The 20,188-nt window shown below is 34.3% G+C and overlaps 1 protein-coding gene across 1 annotated transcript; it reads left to right on the plus strand.

The window, feature by feature from the left end:
• Positions 1 to 6,513: 6,513 nt before the first annotated feature.
• On the plus strand, positions 6,514 to 19,208 carry LOC138692609 (uncharacterized). The gene is made up of 5 exons (XM_069815630.1): positions 6,514 to 6,734; positions 8,812 to 8,953; positions 9,168 to 9,247; positions 13,376 to 13,514; positions 15,242 to 19,208. The coding sequence occupies exons 1-5, from the start codon at positions 6,663 to 6,665 to the stop codon at positions 16,195 to 16,197; spliced, it is 1,389 nt and encodes a 462-aa protein (XP_069671731.1). The 5' UTR covers positions 6,514 to 6,662; the 3' UTR covers positions 16,198 to 19,208.
• The last annotated feature ends 980 nt before the right edge of the window (positions 19,209 to 20,188 follow it).

Below are 20,188 nucleotides of genomic sequence, written 5' to 3' on the forward strand. Positions count from 1 at the left end.
TGGAAATAAATTCAATATGACATTTGTCTCTGTATTATGAGCTAATTTCTAAACAAATGACACAACTTAGTGTCGCAGAAAATTATTTTGAACTACGCCATGAAATTCTTCCTTTGTATTTGTATGATACTAAGGCACGACACGTTCCCCTATCCTATCCATCTTGTTTAATTACTTCAATTAGTTTGTAATAATTTTCGTTCTTTCTATGAAATATGTAAAATCTTACGAACGTCTTGGTGCGTAATGGTTGGTATTTTCATCGTATTAGTCACCCTAAAAATCATAGTAACAATATCACGTATTGCTAGTCTCACTTCCTCAGTTCTAAATGATTTTTGGTCCTGTTCAAGATAGTAAACTGTGAATTTTCGTCAAACATGGTAGTGCCATAACTACTCGATTCCTTGCATTCATTTTCTTGGCTCTAAAAAAAAACTGAACAATAGGGATCATTAAGATTTCTGGAAGACATCAAATGCAGCTTCCCATCCAACATTTTTTAGGCATTTTGTTCCTGAAATGTTCATTCGTGACTAAGTAGGAGCGTCAGAAGTCGCAGGCTGGAGGACTGGTGGATAACTGGGCACGCCCACTATTACCATACCTTTTCCTAGGTTGTACTGACCCCCAGAGAGTCTTATTGTTTACTAGTTCAGTAGAATAAAACCTCGCGTTTTAGATGGCAATACAAGTAAGCCCCTTGATCGCAAGCTCTTGTACAGTACCAAAAATAAAACACGGTCAGACTCTTGAAGGTAGTTTCATAGCTCTATTGACATAACGTTCGCAAGTAGACAGATATGCCCCTCAAGAGTGGCCTTTGGCCTTTGGCCTTCTCAGTAGCTTGCCTATCATACGGAAGGGAGCGGGTTCGAGCCTCATTCCTCTGAAGTATATTTCCTAAATAACATTAAAATTAAGTTTGTCTTTCTAATTCTAATTTATTCACAATTTACATTTGAAATGATACATATGAATTGATACCCGAAATGAACAGTCTTGGTGCCAAAGTTAAACTAAAAGTGGAATCATTACTACTCAACTTCTGTAGATTATAAGACATAAGCTTGAAGTTATGTTACAAGGGTTAGCGGTAAATGAAATCAAATCTCTTCGCCATTTTCGCATATCGCACTCCCAGTAAAATAGTCATAACTCGAAAATTGTGATTTATAAAGATAGGTTATTTCCTAGTAAAAGTATTATCATGGGTACTAAAACCTTTGATAAGATAATATTTTATTATATATTTTTTTTATTCGAACCAGTAAAAGTATGTTGGAATTAATTTATAAAAGTAATGTATGATTTTCGACATACGACAGTATTTTACTGGGAGTGGGACATGTAGACTTTAGTTTTAGGTTTAGGGGCGTAGATTACGCGAAGGAATCTATTAGACTACATGTTAGGAGCGGACAAAATGCTTTTTCTGAAAGTCATTGTAAGGAATATTGACAATGTATGTAGTGTGTTTAAAAATATGATCTGAAAGTATGAGTAGCCTAGCTCTTTAGAAAAGTATCAGATGAGAATAGTCGGTGGATGTAACTTTCCCAGAAAATGTGATAATTGAAGTTAAGCTTTTGTAGCAACAGTATCTTGTCCTGAATTGACACCTGGTCCCCGCAGAAGAACTGCTTGAGAATAGCAGCAAGAAGTCTAAGCAACGAAACGTGCAGGCATTATTAGTACGAGCAGACACTAACCTACGCTGGTCAGATTAGTTTACAACGTCCATGACATGGAAGAAACGGCTATTAAATATTTACATATTGTTTTTGTGTACTAATCCTATGAGATTTGTATAGCTTTCCACATGGTCACTGTGGGGATGAATCTATTTTTGCTTGAGGCAGAGACCTGAGTTTTACACTTTTTGTTAGTAAGGTGTAAAGTCAGTTCACAAATCTTGTAACATCCCTGATGAAACCTTTCCTTTATTTTCTGCAAAAATAATAAATTTTATTCAGCTCTACTTACTTACTCGCTTACTTACTGGCTTTTAAGGAACCCGGAGGTTCATTGCCGCCCTCACTTAAGCCCGCCATTGGTCCCTATCCTGAGCAAGATTAATCCAGTCTCTACCATCATATCCCACCTCCCTCAAATCCATCTTAATATCTTCCCACCTACGTCTCGGCCTCCCCAAAGGTCTTTTTCCCTCCGGTCTCCCAACTAACACTCTATATGCATTTCTGGATTCGCCCATACGTGCTACATGCCCTGCCCATCTCAAACGTCTGGATTTTATGTTCCTAATTATGTCAGGTGAAGAATACAATGCGTGCAGCTCTGTGTTGTGTAACTTTCTCCATTCTCCTGTAACTTCATCCCTCTTAGGCCCAAATATTTTCCTAAGAACCTTATTCTCAAACACCCTTAATATCTGTTCCTCTCTCAAAGTGAGAGTCCAAGTTTCACAACCATACAGAACAGCCGGTAATATAACTGTTTTATAAATTCTAAATTTTATTCAGCTTTATTTCTATAAAATGATACTGATATTTTAAATTTATTATAATAATAAAATTTGACAAAAGTCGGTTCATTTTCAATATATAGAGTTTGAAAATAGTAAACATGTAACATCCGTGACAACTGGAATGCCTGATCTGTGCTGTAGGTCTCTGAGAATCCGCAGTATTTTGTGATTGGGACTTAGAATATTGAAGCGAGCCATTGCTTTTTTCTGATGCTGTACACCGCTGTCGAGTTACGGTGAAAAGAATGAGTCCGGGTTCAAATCCTGGTTGGGACAAATTACCTCTTTGAGGTTTCTTTCGGGGTCTTTCCTCAATCCATGAAGGCAAAATGCTACATAATTTTCGGCGCTGGACCATGGGCTCATTTTTCTGGCATTATCGCCTTCACTTCACTCAGACGTTACAAAATATAATGAAAGATAGCTGAGCTGCCTACATGGGAACCGTAAATTGCGATCGAGGCCATGAAAAAAGAGAACATCACGAATCCTTTCCATAATTGGACTTTGAACTCGTTTCAGTATTACCGGAACCTGGATGTTCTTTTTTTGTGCAAAATGCCTTATTTAGTGGTTGTAATATTTACGGATGGAGTATTATTCTGCTTTTCGTTCTATTTTTATCTTGGGTTTTACATATTTTAATTGCTTTTTCCTATCAATTGATGAGATTTTAACATTAATTTAATTCCTTTCTGTTCATAAAATAATGAAATGTATTACATTAGAAAACGAAAGTATTTAGAAATGTGAATTTCATATCTGGAATGGGGTAACATTGATCGATTTTATTTTGATAATGTTAATTTGAACAAGAACTGTAGAGTTAATTTCACCCTATAAAATTAGCATTGGAATGAGCGTACTACTTCAAAATATGTTAATGAACAAAATTACCGTTCGGAGATAACGAATTCCATGTAAAATTAAATAAAATTAAGGCGATCAAACTTATACTACGATACCCATGTTGAAAATGCAGCAGGAAACATGTTTATCACCGGCGACGCTGATATACAAAGCTCGGAACTTGGGGACTTGTGTCGTGTGCATGAGTAAGATTACAGGTACAACGTACACAAAGCTCACGCTGCAAGTGCTCAGGGACAGTCGTATGTACTAAGAAAGTGGCTACAACTAATGACAGAAAGACGGACGAAGAAACTGTTATGTCGAAGCCAATGACATTCAGAGAATTAAAGGTAAACGGTCTGTTTGAGGAATTAGAAAATACGTGTTATTTCGAATGGGTATTATAGAAGTTTGAAAATACATTTTGTTTTAAATTTAAGATACAGAATTTCGTGGAGAATTCGGAGGAGATACATTATTTTTTTCGAATGGAGAGTTTGTATTTTGTAAGTTGTGCCACACACAAACTAGAGGCTGGAAACGAAATTCACTGAAAGGCATTGTAGTCCCTCAAATTGTAGAAAAGTCTGCCCATAGCCATGGATCGAGACGTAGAGGGGCTTGCCCTAGTAGTGACACACTGATTGAAGACTATTTTCGAGAAAAATTTAGGATATACTTATCTTTCTCAGATACGAGATCAGCTAGCAACTGCTGAAAATCGAACAGAAAACAGTAACAGTGAAAACATTCAGTATTTTAAGTCTGCTACCGAAAAATCTTCGAAAGTAGTCATACACTGTAATAAAATGTACACAGCAGAACAGTAAATTTGATATATTTCTCATGTTTATTTTTATTATATATATATGCTATGAAATTACGTGTTTCAACCTACCATAATATTATCAATATGTTGTTGCAGCCAGAAACCACTTTTGTAGCAGACCTGACAGTACCTCCGTGCTGGAAGCGGGAGTTTGTTGACATTGAAGTCCGGTGGCTTAGTCACGTGCAAAGACACAAGTCCCCAAGTTCCGAGCTTTGCTGATATAACTCCGGCGTTGCGAGCTTCGTTAAATAAACCATAATTTAAATTTTTAGCGACTAAGTAGATCAATCTCGTCTCATTTCAAATTTTACAAAGTAGTTTTATTTACTTTTGATGATTTGGGTTGTGGGGTGTGTTGGCTCTTCTGTATATTCTAGTTATACTATGAAATAACCACAAAAATTGAAATAATGTTACATATATTTTGGTGGAACAAAGAGTACAGAGGATTAATTACTGCCTAGTTATTTATAGTGACGAATATCAAATAAAATTATTTTAATAAATGCCATAACATGCTTAAAAAACTAATTTTTTTAACAGAATCACTAAAGCTTATTGAATATTATTACTTTTAATCAAGTGAATTTTACATCTCGAATATATCTACTTGATGTGGAAATATAAACAGTACAGATTTTGTCATTTGTGATAGGTTTCGACAAAATAGCTGGTATATGGGAAACATGTACAGTAGATATCCCTTCAGCATCCACTCAACCATGGGGAGCACAGTTATAGCAAGAGCCCTTACTGTAACAAGACATTCCTCAACGGTGCAACCTGTGAGCCAGTTTCCTTCCATGTATTGTTATATGTTCTAGGGACTTGTAATGCTGAAAGAAGTGTATCATCAGCTGAATCACAAACCATTATTGTTGTAGTACTTTTAGGATGATTTGAAATGTTCTCTGGATATTTAGTTCTCCTGCGATAAATTCATTTCAACTTCCCTGGTTTGTATGAAGACGTTTCTGCTAGAACATCTTTGATTTTCGTTTCCATATTATGGAAATATTCTTCTATAATTTCTTTTAGAAAAAGTTTAACGCACACCCCAATCGGTGCATTTTGCAGCAGCATTTTTTATTCTTGTTCTCTCTTGAGCAGGCGAGAACACACATTGATCTCGAGTTTTCCTACTATATTTCCAAGAAATTTATTTATTGTACCATACGATATTTAATAATACCGCGATGCTGCCTGCATGGACATTGTGACGTCTTCTATCTTCTCAATAGCTTCGTTCAATTGATCGGTATAATTTTTGTATGATCTACCACCAACTTTATTGATAATTATAGTCACGTACCATCTAGAAAAATAATTTGTTGAAATAAAATAGAGAGGAGCGACTTTGATCTCTATCAATGTCGCCCCATTGTGACGATCAATCTTACTCCACAACACACTTGAAATTATTCCGACTAAATTCGACATGCTAAAAACTTCGTCTCTTGGCCAAAGTTTGTCAATTTTTATATCTTTTGTTCTGACTTATCCTATGGTTGGAAAGTTTGCTTACACGATCATAAAGTCGTAGGTCATATATCTTTAAACATCAATGTACATTAATAGATAGTGATCGATAATTTGCTGCTATAAGTGTGGCGTCTTTAGTTATTACTTCTACGAATAGATGGCGAAGATAATAGTCAGTGTTGCTAATCATATATTAAATATACCCGCATGTATTGTAGCCGGAAACCGCTAATATTGTCAAATTTGAGATTAATCTATATCTTCATTTTCCCCGATACCTTTTTAATCACCACAATAATGAAGTCACCTATTGAGAACTAGTGCAACTAAATTTGTCAATTTGTTATATAGTTGGTCCTGTCTTATTCCGTGGTTACAAAGTTCGCTTACATGTTCATAAAGTCATAATTTACGCTTAATCTACATAATAATTTTCTCTGACACTGTTTCCACCGCCCCAATAATGGTGCCACCTATTGAGAATCAGCGGGGTTTGTCAGTTTTTTTTTATATCTTTGGTTCTGACATTCTGTGGTTGGACAATTCGCTTATATGATCATAAAATATAGGTCAGATATCTTTGAACGTCAGTGTGCCAATAATTCCGGAAGTTACAGCTCATTCATAACTTGACAACATGACTTAAGTATTGCTTAAATATTTGTTCCAAATTAATAGAAAAATTATTAATAAATCTCGTTGCTTATAATAAGACCATATCTGATTACACACATATTTTCTCCTATAAACAATATAAATTTTGAATTAGCAAGACATTGACTTATTTTAATTTCCTTTAAATATAGAGTTCGCCACTTTACATTTCTGAGTAAGATAAGAACAACATTTGACGCCACACTCAGTTTAACCACTATCAACGCTGACAGTGCATGTTGCATGGTTGGCTTCATGCTCCGTTACGTCTTTTTTTTTTTTAATTAGACATTCACGCTCAAAGACAAATATTGTTTTATATTTTAACAAATAACTAATCAATATCGACTGAGGATGATTCCAGAAGAATTAAACAGGGGCCGTACTTTGAGGAGTTGTACACTAATCGCTGTCGGCGTAGAATTTGTAAGTATGGCATTTAATTTGACATCCGAGATTCTATAAAAAGAAGAATTTTTATATAGGATATAAGGGGTATAAGTGCCGTCCTTTCCACAGTCACCGAGGACAGTCTACAGGATCAAAAAGTGTCCATACAACATAGTCAAAACGTGATAATTTTACCAGAAAAAAAAATATTTTCTTAATTTATTTACGTTATACTGCTTATATCGTTAGTAAAATTAGGAAAACAATTACATCAAGAAGTATATCTAGCAAAGGATTAATATTAGTTTATATAAATATTTGTGTGTTCTATTAAGTTTTCATGAAATTAAATAATAATGCATGCATAAATTTGTTAATATTCTGACGTGAGAGACGTGGCAACATGTTGAGCAGACAGTACTCTGCACAAACGTAAGTACGAGTGAACTGAGTTCAAGCTCCCTGTCCATAGATATACTGCAGAGCGGATGACAGTTCAGTACAGGGTTTTCCATAAACAACTTACAATGTCATTCACAGTTTAGAAATATCATATGTTATTAATTTATGGAGAAAGTTGTAGTAATTAAAGTGCGGCAAGAAGGATGTACCGTCAACGTTTTCCGCAAAGAAGGTTACCTAATCTGTGAACTTTTGTAGAAGTTTCTCAACGATTTATTAGAAACTGGGAGTCTTTTACCCCGTTTCGAAAATCACACAACCAGATTTTTTTTAACAATGATGCTGCTTTACGGAAGCGGGAGAGATAAAAATGTTACATTAGAAAAAAAGTTCGTGTGATTTTGTGCAGTAAACAATTATCGTTTCTCTTTTTTGGCGTATAATTAAAAATAGAGCAATATTTTTAAATCAAATGGAAATTTACAATAATGTTTTATTAACGAGTTTGAAAGTTTGTATTTGCTGCTCGTTTTATGTAAACAACAGTTGTCCTGGTCCGCCTCTGCATTAAAACAGAATATGTCTGTACCCGCTTGAGCTGTACCGTGTACTTGTAAACTCCCTCCTCCCCATCCAGCAACGTTGTCAAACGTCTAATATTCTAAACTTTAATAATTAGTTAAATATTGCAATTAGAAAAAAAATTGTAAGCACATTTCTTTTTCCTTATGGCATGAATAATAATCAGTTAAAGTAATGGCACTTACACCCCTTACATCCTGTGTATATATATATTTTTTTTTCTGAATTAAACTGTAAAAAAAAATGAAATCCATAGTACACCTTATTTATAGCTCATATTTCGTATGGTGTATCCTGAAAAGTTCGAATCATAGCTAAATTTTTGGGACGCCTGATGCTTTCCAAATTATTATTTTTTTTTTTATTTTTAAGAGAAAGAAAGTATGTACATCCAAACACTTCATACTCGGTGGGTATCTTTCATTTAACTATCCTAATTAATAATAAAATTATGCCGAAAATTGTTTGAAAAATAAAAACTTGTTCAACTTCTTCAATATCATCATTTATATTGAACGAAATATCCAAAACCTTGAAGCTTTAAACCTTGGTCGACGTTAGGGAATTTTTAACATTGCAGATTGAGATGCCTCGCCTAAGTTTATATTTCTCGTCCATCCCTTTTAAGTTAAAGTTTAATACTTTTTTCGTTTTCTCGTTTACTTTTTCAGTGTTACCGCTTCGAAGCAAAATGTTCCTTATGTATGACATTTCATGTATGTTCCTAACGTAATGCATACTTAATTACTTTTAAAACATGTATAAATTATTTCATACTCGTAACTCTCTAATGCTTGGGAAAAGTGGCACAAATCACAAATGTTAATTTTACAGGAGAAGGAAAAAAACTGTCCTCTCACTGGTTCATTAAGATTTGATTTTCTTCGGTATTTATTATTGTAACAGGAAGAATATTTACTATCTTCTTCCAAGAGAGCATATGTTCCGCAAGTTGTCAATAAATGAATAAAAAATGTTTGTGGAAACTGACTTATGCCACTTTTCGCAAGCATTGAAGATCTATCAATACTAGTAATAATTTGGTTCGATATTTGCTATTTCTCTTCGTGTTCCCTAATCCCAACGCAGATAACCTAATAACATGTTTCTATTTTTTTTTGTTTTGCAGATATGTTGGTTATTGATAATTACGTGTCTTGTACCGGCACCTCATCCGGTTACATATGGACCTGCTAGATATAGTATAATAGTAGCGATGAACATTGACTTGAGTCAAGAGAGCACGTTTAACAAAGTCGTTAGTGACCTGCGTAAGTAATCAAAAAAGCTTCGAGTTGTTTTTAAATGCGTGGAGAAACTCTCGAGCGTATATAAATTGTGTGTCATTTCGACAAAAAAATTAGCAATTCATTTTCTAAATTTCTCTGTCATAGCGCATTATTAGAATTTGATAAGACACTCAAAACTGATAATCGTGCAGTTATGCTGAAATAGCTTTTATTTCAATAACAATTCTTTTCGCAGATCACATCGCAAACATCTGCAAGATCTACGCATGCTTTCAGTTGGCTGCAATTGGTATAATGTTCATGACAACACTGGGGGTAAGGATTTCCAGTTACAGTATGTAGTATGTCATAAAAACAGTAATTTCGTGTCTTGTTTTAAGAAATGTCAGTTCCCAAAAATTCGGCATATATCGAGAGTTCTATAAACATTTACAATTTATTGTATCTCAAAACCGTAATTACCTACGTAGTTTATGTTGCTTACGAGGAAAGCGTGAGGTATACTGGAATGATTTTAGTGGGTTACTGACAGGGGAATTTAACTATTATGACACAATGTATGTCCTTATGGAAGTTCTTTATTTTGGAGCATTGGGGTTGGACAGTTGCTAGCTGTATTCCGATGGGTATTATTCGAAGAAAAAGTGGTTATGGATGTTGCCAATTTGACAATTTTGAACAAGTGTAATGATTACCCATTATTAACAGGACTTACCAGTTATATAACAATATTATTTCATCACTATTATTATTGTTATTATTCTTATTATTGTAGTTATTGTTGTTGTTGCTCTATCAAGTCATGGTTGCACAGCTGATTTAGAATTCCAGTCGGATACAAAATAGCAATATTACAAGTCTACACGTTACAAAAGAACTCTGGAATTTTGTTATACCCACGTGACGTTAAGAGGCACTCACCGTATCAGAAGACGAACAGATTAGAAGGCCGGGTTACTCTAAATTCACTGGAAGCTCATGTGGAAGTGGTGTCTGTATGTAGCCTTTCACTTGTAGCAGTTCAGTTGTTCATTGAATAATATATTTCAAATTGAACCATTTTTATTTCTGCAGATATTTCGCAACATTATAAATAATTCCAATAGCAATTTCAATGATATGCTAGCAATACTAAGCTTATTAGTCATTCTTACACCTTACAAGTAAACCTTCACCTGAGGTAAAAAACAATGAAAATGAAACAAATATTTTTGGAATCAGCATAATAAAATATGAATAATCCTACAATTTCGTAACTCGACTGCAATTATCAAGTGCGATATACAGCGCAGAACACGAGGCTTCAAGCTGCAAGAAAACACACTTTCAACTAGCGATTAATGCATAAGAAGGAAAACGATGATGTGGTCATCATGTTACTTAACGCATCGTATTCCAGAATCTGATTTGTTTTTATCCAGAAACAATGTCGCACAACAGTGATAGCTAATGCAAAATGTTGGAAACACAAGTTGTCAGTACACCACTCGCACTTTATACAGGCTGATTTTGCACATATCGTACATATTCCTTGTACATTTCGGTTACAGCGGGCTATTCTGTAGTGTTTTCAAAACGTTGTCCACTTCTGGATCCCAATTCAGCTAACACCCAACCATACCCATGCGCCTGTTGGAATCGTGCAGAAGGAAACTGCTGGTAAACAAGCGACTGTAGTTTCAGTATATTGTTGCGTTGTTGTAATGTATCAGATGAATCATCAAAATCCACATTCTGAGAAATGTGTCGAATTATATGCTTGTACAGTCGAAAAAAAAGTACCTGTCCAAAGATTGCAACTCATAAGTCGTATTTGGTGGTGTGATTTTAACTACTAATTTTTCAAGACCATAGTCCCCTTCTTCTAACAGTTGCTTAATTGTATTCTCGTCGCAGTGGACACCATACGAGACCAACAGCGGAAGATTGCAAGTTGCAGAATTAGGAAGGAGTATTTCTCGTAAGAATTGTATCCATATTTTTTTGGTCATTTTTCCCGACGAAGTCCATTTTACTACAAGGTTGTCACTCTGGAAAATGCGTCCCGCAACTCTTTGACTTATACCTTTCGGTTCTTCGAGAATAAGTAGTAACTTTGGCATCAGTTTTCCAGCTTTAGAAACCACCGGCGTTATAGTGTAGGAATGTGTAGTTGCCCCTTGGATTTCACGACACCATGCACTTTACTGGTTCCTTGACGTTCTAATGTTCTGCCGAAAGGCATTTCCTTATGGAACCCACATTCGTCTGTATTAAACACTTGATCATCATTGTACATGTCCAAACTGTCCAAATCATACCACCAAATACGACTTATGGTTTGCAATCTTTTGACAGTTGACTTTCGTCTGTTAACTACGTGAATTTATGCTTCATAGTGCTCCATGACCTATGGTTAAACTTTTTCTTTTTGTTTGTCGGTACACCTGGCAGAATCCAATACTCTGTTACTTTACATTTTTCTTTAAAGTCAATGACTCGGGATGTTTTGGGAGGGGACGGAGCGTAGTGAGAACCGGAACTTTGTGAAGTATTTGATTCCTCTTCTGACGTAGTATTTGTTTTTTCAGTCTCCCATTCTCGTACATGAGGCATGACATTGTCATCATTTCATGGTTCATTTTCATCAGTGTCCAGAGTATGACTTTCTTCAACTGCTTCCGATTCATAACTCTTTAATAAGTCATATATATCATCAACAATTTCAAGTTCCTTCTGCGACATTCCACTGCCTCCTTATAACCCTCTTCATTTAGTTTATCCAAAATTTTAATCACTATATTACTTCAAGGTACAAACTAGCAGCTGTATATAGCTGTAATATAGTACAATATAGTACAGTACTGTCTTCGCTCTCGCATCTAGCATTGCTGCGTGGTATAGTTGTTTGCAATCTAAGTAGCCCATGTCAACTTGATCTTGATTGGTCGCGATCTCTGGCGTTCATTGCGTTCGAGTTGTAAAATTTACGTATTTTGCATTGCTTTTAATGCTTAATCGAATGGTAATAAAGGCAAGTCTTTGTTTTTTTACCCCACCTGAAGGTTTACTTGTTAGTTTAATTACAAATATTAAGTATAGTCTATAAAAAGGGAGAATAAATTTTCAAAACTTAAGTTTCAAAAGGAGTGAAAAGAAAATTTTAAACAAATGTGAGGAAATTAATTATTACAAAATAAATAAATAAATGAATAAATATTTGAATATTTAAATAAATAAATTTGATGTTTCAAAATATTAAAACTTTCTTGAAATTATAACTTTAAAAATGTCAAAATATTAATAAGGTAATGCACCTTAATGACAGACGGTACTGTTTCGATAGTGGTATAGTGTCTCTCGAACTAATGTATATAAATAAGAGAAGAGTTTTTGTTGAGAAATAACTAGAATAATTGTAGCCTACATAGAATGGAGTATATAGTGACAGTTATTAATAGTAAAACGTAGTTAAGGGTGGGTTCCTGGAAAACAGAAATGTGACGGGACCACCATTAACGAGTGATATACAAACTGTACATAATTTTGATGACAATAAATATACATTACGTTTATTTCTAGTAAATGACTCGGGATATTTTAAGGAGATGCATAAACAATTATAGTCAAAAATAGAGGGAAAAGTTGGATCGCTGTCGGGTAGAGTTCCCGGGTAGCTCAGTTGGTAGAGCGTTGGTACGCTTAACCAAAGGTCTCGGGTTCGATACCCGGCCCCGGAACAATTTTTCCCTCAAAATTATTCAAATCAATAATACACGTTACTGTTCGTTAACAGAAAACCACAATTTAAGTCACACAAAGTTAGTGTGCACTCAATGTTGGTTGCTTGACGGTTGTCAGCCCACTTTGAGGTCTGTGGAAATAGAGGGAAAAGTTGGATCGGTGTCGGGTAGAGTTCCCGGGTAGCTCAGTTGGTAGAGCGTTGGTACGTTTAACCAAAGGTCCCGGGTTCGATACCCGGCCCCGGAACAATTTTTCCCTCAAAATTTTTCAAAAAAACTTCTGTTCATTGGTGGCATTATGTTGACCAAATGACTTGGTATGCATATTCTAGCTATTTGAGAAATAAATAGTATTTTAATTATTTCACCTTATATCAATAGCTTTACAGAATATTTGCTTTTGTGATTTGGAGAGAATTTTAACAAGATCTCTCTAGTTTCCTTAAGTGTTATTACGAGAAAGATTTCATCATACTGTGGGAAATGCTACGGACAGCTTCTGTAAGGTCTTAATATAATTTCTATCACGTGACTTATCAACAGCAAACTTAAACTAATAATCATGCTGAAATTATTATTTTATAATCTCGAAGAACACGGTACATACTCAAAGAAAGAAAAACCTTCTGAACGAGACTTTGTATAGTCCTTAGTGCTCATTAGATCAAATATAAATTATTAACAAAAATATGTCTCTTGTAACTTTTCCTTAATTTTTCAGATGAATCTCCGCTTGCCATTCTTGTGGTTGATTATGAAGGCTATAAAGTTTATAGAGCTTATCGTAGTCTACATTTTCTACATTGAAGTACAAGAACGTGTTCCAGCAGCAACAATCATTTCAACATTCTGTAACATCGGTAAGTTGTATGTACCCATACATTACATATTATGACAGTAATATTCCATTTTAAACGTGATTAATAATTCAGGTATAGGGTCATACACAATGAATGATCCTCAATTAAGAAGTTAATTCCTCGCGTTATTCTGATTGATGGTAGAAAAGTTTGTTGACATGACAGACTGTATGACAGGAGTAGTCGTCTAATCTGTTGAACTCGATATGTCTGGCTACTAGAGATGAGCAAATCTAACTGAACGTTAAATAAAGCGTTAATATTTGTTTTAAATTGAGATTTACACTTTATCTCAAACATACGAAAAAAAATCCTAGCTTTTTAATAAGGGCCTAGTAATTAAATAAGGATTGGGGAAATGATTATTATACACTGAAAGGTAGAGATGATGTTTCAAATAGGCTACGTAATTGTTTATACATATAACAGTTGTCAAAATGGATAAAAGTTGTCTAGTATAAACAAATGTGGCGATTCAATACTGCTTGACGTTCGAGAGTTGACCACTCCCGATGTCTTGAAACGACTTAGACAATACTGTCGTGCGGGTTTTCGCCTTTGCGGGCGCTGTTACTCTTGCTTTCTCGATCGTTGTTCAACTCTACACTGGCACATGTTCAGCAACTCGCCTCGGTTCGTTCTTCGAAATGGCTCTAATTTATGTCATGCAACGTTTGCTCATGAAAACGGTGTGAATTTTCATTGTCCCAGTAACGATTGTTTTGAGTGTTCACGTAATAACTGAGGGTGAGACCATGTTTCGTCACTATAAAAAAAAAAGAAGGCCGGGTCAAGTAGTCCAGAATACACTGATTGTTGGAACCACATGCAAAACCTAAATCTGCTCTGATAATCGGATCCCGTTAAACTCTGAACTACACGAATTTTGTAAGGTTTTAATTTTAATTGTTTCGTACCTCTCACCATTCAAGACTGTGACACCCCTACCTGCTGAGCTACACGGCGGGATGATGTCTTAGCACTTCTCTCTAGTCTGTAGCCAATTTCATCTAACATTTCCTCAGTAAGAACATGCTTCACACGTGTTTGTTTCTTATCCATTACTGATCCAGTTGTACGAAATTTCTTCACTAAATTGCAAATCATTCCTTTAGAAGGCTGTGGCGAATCAGGGAGTGACTGACGGAAGTTTGTTACATCTGTTCTCCAAAATTCGTATTTCACAAAATTGTCGTAAATAAACACACGTTGTTCAAGCCTACATTTCATAATGAACACATTACGGTCTACAGTTGCACCTTTACAGTGTGAACGTGTTTACGTAACTAAACACGAAACGTACGCGAGCAAGAGGCCTGATTACTGTGATGGCTCAGCAGTTATTACGCATTCGACTTTCCACTGACGGCGCCGGTCAAGCCTTGGCTGTCTCACTCTGTAGATACAAATTCATTCTGTTTGGACATAATTCACAGGGATATGGAAACAATTATTTTCACAGTTTTCGTTCAATTAATGTAGGCCGTTGTGGAATTAAAGACCTCTAATAAAATTATCTAATTCTAGTGTACTATATTCACTTTTCTGGGAAGGAAGAAATCGTAATTTAGGAAACAAATAAGTTGATTGGAATGGGAACAAGCTGTGTGTTATAAAGTATGCCTTGATTTGATAATGTTCATACATCAGAAGTAGTGTTAAAATATTTACGTATTAACAATTTTTGGTCACTGTAAACTATACATATTTTTGTTCATATGTTTCAGTTTTCGATACAATTGCAATCACAATCGCCTGTCAATCCATGAAGTACTGGCCGCAACTAACACGACATGAAGCGTTAGAGGCGTTAGCCTTGAACATTCCTCCCGGTGCTAACTTGCCAAATGGTGTGGCCGTGCAAGTTCCTCCCGGAGAAGACTCCGAGGAGTCTGAAAACGCCGAAGCTGAAGCAGATCTGAACATACATGATGGTGAAAATGCCAATGAAGATAATGCTGCAATGGATGAGGCAGCAGATGTGGCTATTGCAAACCCAGAAGTAGACGCAGAACATATTGCTGTTGAAGCAGACGTGATCAACAATGGAGATGATGTTGGTGAAGATAATGCCCTAGCAGATGTAGCTGAGGATGAAGCCGTGGAAAATCCTGAAGAAGCTGCAAATGATATTCCCCATGAAGTAAATGAGGTAAACGGTCCTGAAGGTCAAGTTCAAGACGAAGGAGATTTTGTTGAACCTGAGGTATTGGCAGATATTGTAGAACCTTTAATGCAATTTTTTGTTGAAGCAGACGTGCTTAACGATTGTGGTAAAAGTGTCTCTGATGATGATGACGACGACGATTATTATTACGATTACGATTATTATGATTACGACGGTGAATATGATTATGATGATGATTATGATGCCGAAGGATACGTAAGAGACGAGGCCGCAGCGTATTTTTTGGTTGGAAATGAAACTGCATTTATATCCGGAAGTGACGAAGCTGCAAATCATGTTGTCTTTAGAGGGGATGTGATAGATGATAATGTCGAAAGTGATATTATAAACGATATGAAGAGAATTGATGCCGTAGCTTATCTGGTCGGAGATGAAAGAATAATATTTATATCTAGAACTGAGGCTATGACAGACATTCACGGATGTGCAGTTTTGACAATGTTGCACAAAGTATGGCTGATGTTGAAGTTCTACAGCGGATGTAATAGGAGATGAAGTTGTATCTCATGCGATTGGAAATAAGGTTATGGAGAAAGAAACTGCAGCTCATATTCTTGTAGAAGCAGATGTTCACAAAATTATTCTGAACACGAAGTACTGGACTGAACTAGAGCAGTTATGCTTGCGACAATGTTGGAAAGAGCGAAAATAAATTTGTAGCAAGTATGATTATGAACAACATAACAGATAATATCCGATGACAGTACAGCATGTGTAACGATTATTGGTGAAGTTCAAGCTAATGACGTATAATAGATGCAGCTATTAATAAAGTATATAATAAATGTAACTAATACTAGGATTGTGCGGCCGTATCGGCTGTACATGACAATATTAGCAAATGGCTATCAACAATTGTTCCTAACGAAACTATCAATTGGATCTTTGACTAGGGACAGCGCTGTGTCTATAAACACTGATAAAGAATACGCTAAATTGGTGCCAGCTTTTTTTATCGAAAGTGCTACGATGGATATCAGCTGCTATAGGTGATATTAATATCTCGGTTGCACAATCGATTGTTCATATTTATTCGTCCGTTTCGGGGAGTGATAACGAAACAGATGGATTTAAAATAAAGTCACACATTTATGGGATCTTAAAAAATACGTTTTAGAATTGTTACTGGAATTAATGTTGTGTTTTAGAACTTTTCTTTTTTAAAAATTTTCAGAATTTTAATTGTGTATTTTTAATACTGTAGGCTTCTCATTTTCACTTTCTTACTGACAAAGTAACTATTTATGCTGCTGTAATTATTGACAATCCAAAAGGAGATATGACTGTGGACCCTACTATGACTATTCAAAGTACCCTACAGGATTCTATTAAGGATACTTTCCTGTCATTACTGTCAAGACGGATATTTCTGTGAATAATGCTATGCTGTCGGTTTGCCAATACTGATTAAAGAATAGACACTTTTATGTATATCCACATTGCCAAGACGGATGTTACTATAGTCTTCGCTGTTGCAGTTGCCATTACCGTAGCAGATGTTGGTGCCTTGGCAATCATTTTCAAATTTGATATTAAAGTGGACTTTGCTATTTCAATTGACAATAACGAGGATGTTGCAAAGAATATTATTGAATATTATTGTCAATGTTGAAATAGCTTAAGGCGGATGTTGTGTACACTACTATGTCTATCAAAATAACCAACGTGGATTCTCTTTTGGATACTGCTGAGCCTCTCGACACGGCAATGTTACAAGAGACTATGAACACTGTAGATGTTAATAACTCTGCTGCATATGTGGCTGCAGATGTATTTTTTTCTTAAATTTATATTGAAACTAATTTTACATTTTAAAATTACATTTTATTATAGTTTTCAGTACGTGTGTGTATGACTTAGAATTTGACTCCATTTGTAATACTTTTGTCTATTTTTAATTCAGGTTAGTTCTTTTTCATTAGAAACTGCTGGCATTCATAATTTAAAATGTTTTGATTAAGATATAAATTGTTTAGATAACGAGAGTTGTGAATGTCTACCAGTGAAAGAAGCCACATACGCAATTTATCTGGGTATAAATTTAATAAATTGAAAATAGCATTATCAGATAATCTATCTCTGTAAAATGTTTTCTAAAACAATTTATGAATTTGTGTATCTATGATATTTCTTGCCCACTGCAGTTTTACGTAATGTTTATTTAGCCATTTTAAGTCTCCATTATTCAATAAGTCATTATTGCATAGATTCGAATTACAAGAAAAAAAATTGTAAACAATTTTATTATTATAAATGTATAAATATTCTAGCATTACCCTGAAAGAGAGTGATTTCGTGTTCAGGAAAGGATTCAATACTTAAATTGCTTACATAAATTGCAAATAAATACTACCATAAAATTTAATATTCACTAATAACAAGGTGCTTGCACACATTTTATATTTAAACCAATCTTAATCTATTAAATTTATTTAGTAAACAAATAACTAAATTTTTAAAGGAACCTTTTGTTTAGCAAATCAATTAATTTATTCTCAAGTTCATGTATTTACAATTTAGGCCGTTAGAACCAAATTGATATAAGAAATTTACTAAAAATGAGAAAAGTGCACTGGTGAATAGCTAAATGTTGTATCTACTGAGGGACAGAGTGATATATATGACCTTCATCACCTACTAGCATTATGTTGAGCAAAAATTTTACTACGTGAACTGAAGGTATGTTTTCTCAACTTTCAAAGTTAAATGTCTCAGAATATCTCCCGTGTTCCTTAGATCACTATGGTCCTGATAGCCTCAATTGATCAAATTTATAAATGCACCTTGTTAAATTTATATTATAAATATCGAAATATATGCTTAACCTATTGGGTCCTGGAGTACACTATACTATACTTCATACATAAGATATAAAACAAAAAATGTCTCCGGACTCAGGAAGTATAGGTACATAATCATGGTACGCGACATAATAAAAATTTATCATTGGTAGAAACTGTTTCACATCTAATCGTTGATGGTCTAAAGCATATCATTAATTATTTTGGTCCTCTGTTGCATAATTTTGTAAATTTGGTCCCCTGTTGTATAATTCTGTAACTTAATTACATCAAGAACTTTTAACCCACTGAAACATATTAAGGAAACTGAAAATGTATTAATGTCTTCAATTTGATTAAGTAAACTTATTGTGTATAAATTAATTGTTATATTTGTTTTTTCTAACTTCGAGATAACTTTTATAAACCTTACTTATTACATTTTTTACTTAAGTAGTTTCCTTTTCATAAATTGTTTCATCAAATTAACGTAAATTTACGGAAGTTCTATTATATGTTAATGTTATTTTAGTTTATTTTCTTCTTGTAATTAATAATAGTTTCAAAACTGCAACCAAACATGAACACTGCTCATTCGGTCCTCAAATTTATTGAAATTATTACATATATTTGGATTTTTATATGCATTATTATTTAATTTTTGTTTTGTTCTTTCTCACATAGTATTTATTTGTACCTTATTTTCTTTCAACTGAAATTCATCAATTTATATAGACCCTATTACAAATAAATTTATAATAGGACCTATGTAAATGGTACTGTTTTGATGCATTTTCTTACATGTGACAACTTTTAAAAGTCTTGTGTAATTTCAACCAATTGTCAATTTATATTAACTTGTAGATTGAACTGTTCAGATTTGAATAAAATACCTGATAAGATATATTTTGTTTAATCATTTCTCCACTTCTTTACTTTATTTCTATATAAAAATTGATGTAGTTTGTACAGTTTTTATTTATTTAAAAGATACCTGGCCTCTGCTAACCGTTAGTGATAGATTACATTTGTTGGTGTAAGTGTGGATTCTTTAGTTATTACTTCTATGAATAGATGACGAAGATAGTCACTGTTTCCAAACGTAATGTATATACCTGTGTTCTAGAACTCTACTGATTGTAAAACAACATTGAGTTTGGCAGGAAAGCGCTGATAATGTCTATTAGGGTACGTACACATTGGACGATAAACGATAAAAGAAACTGCCTAGCGACGCCTTTGAATCAAGTGTTCATATTGCAGCAACGAGGACGCGGGAAGCGAATATTTTTATTTTTCATTAGAAGATATTCTATACATCCACTTAATGAAAGAAGATATAATATACAAAATAACACTTGCTAGGTGCAAGATTAATATAACTTAAATATGTACAAAATTGAACAAGTTTCTCATCTCAAAGCTAGTATAAATGCATTGTGATGTGATTGGTTCTTGTGATCACATAACGTATCACGAATAAATGCACAACTGATCAATTTGTCAATATCTATGATAATTAATCTAATATGCCGAAACAATACATTGATTAATATTCGGTTATATTGATAACTACCGGTCATTATACAAATTAAATCAACAAAATTGGATCAACTATTCATAAATAAATGTATATTACACAAAAAGAGTTAATTAATTCTTCCCATCACTCCAACAAAATATATCAAATATTAAATAAAATAAAC

Source organism: Periplaneta americana, chromosome 17, assembly GCF_040183065.1.
Source record: "Periplaneta americana isolate PAMFEO1 chromosome 17, P.americana_PAMFEO1_priV1, whole genome shotgun sequence".
NCBI classification, from domain to species: Eukaryota; Metazoa; Arthropoda; class Insecta; order Blattodea; family Blattidae; genus Periplaneta; species Periplaneta americana.

Coding starts and splice junctions, on each gene's coding strand:
- LOC138692609 (XM_069815630.1), top strand. CDS start 6,663: ATGATTCCAGAAGAATTAAACAGGGGCCGTACTTTGAGGAGTTGTACA. Junction 6,735..8,811: donor TCGCTGTCGGCGTAGAATTT/GTAAGTATGGCA, acceptor TTTGTTTTGCAG/ATATGTTGGTTATTGATAAT. Junction 8,954..9,167: donor CAAAGTCGTTAGTGACCTGC/GTAAGTAATCAA, acceptor TTCTTTTCGCAG/ATCACATCGCAAACATCTGC.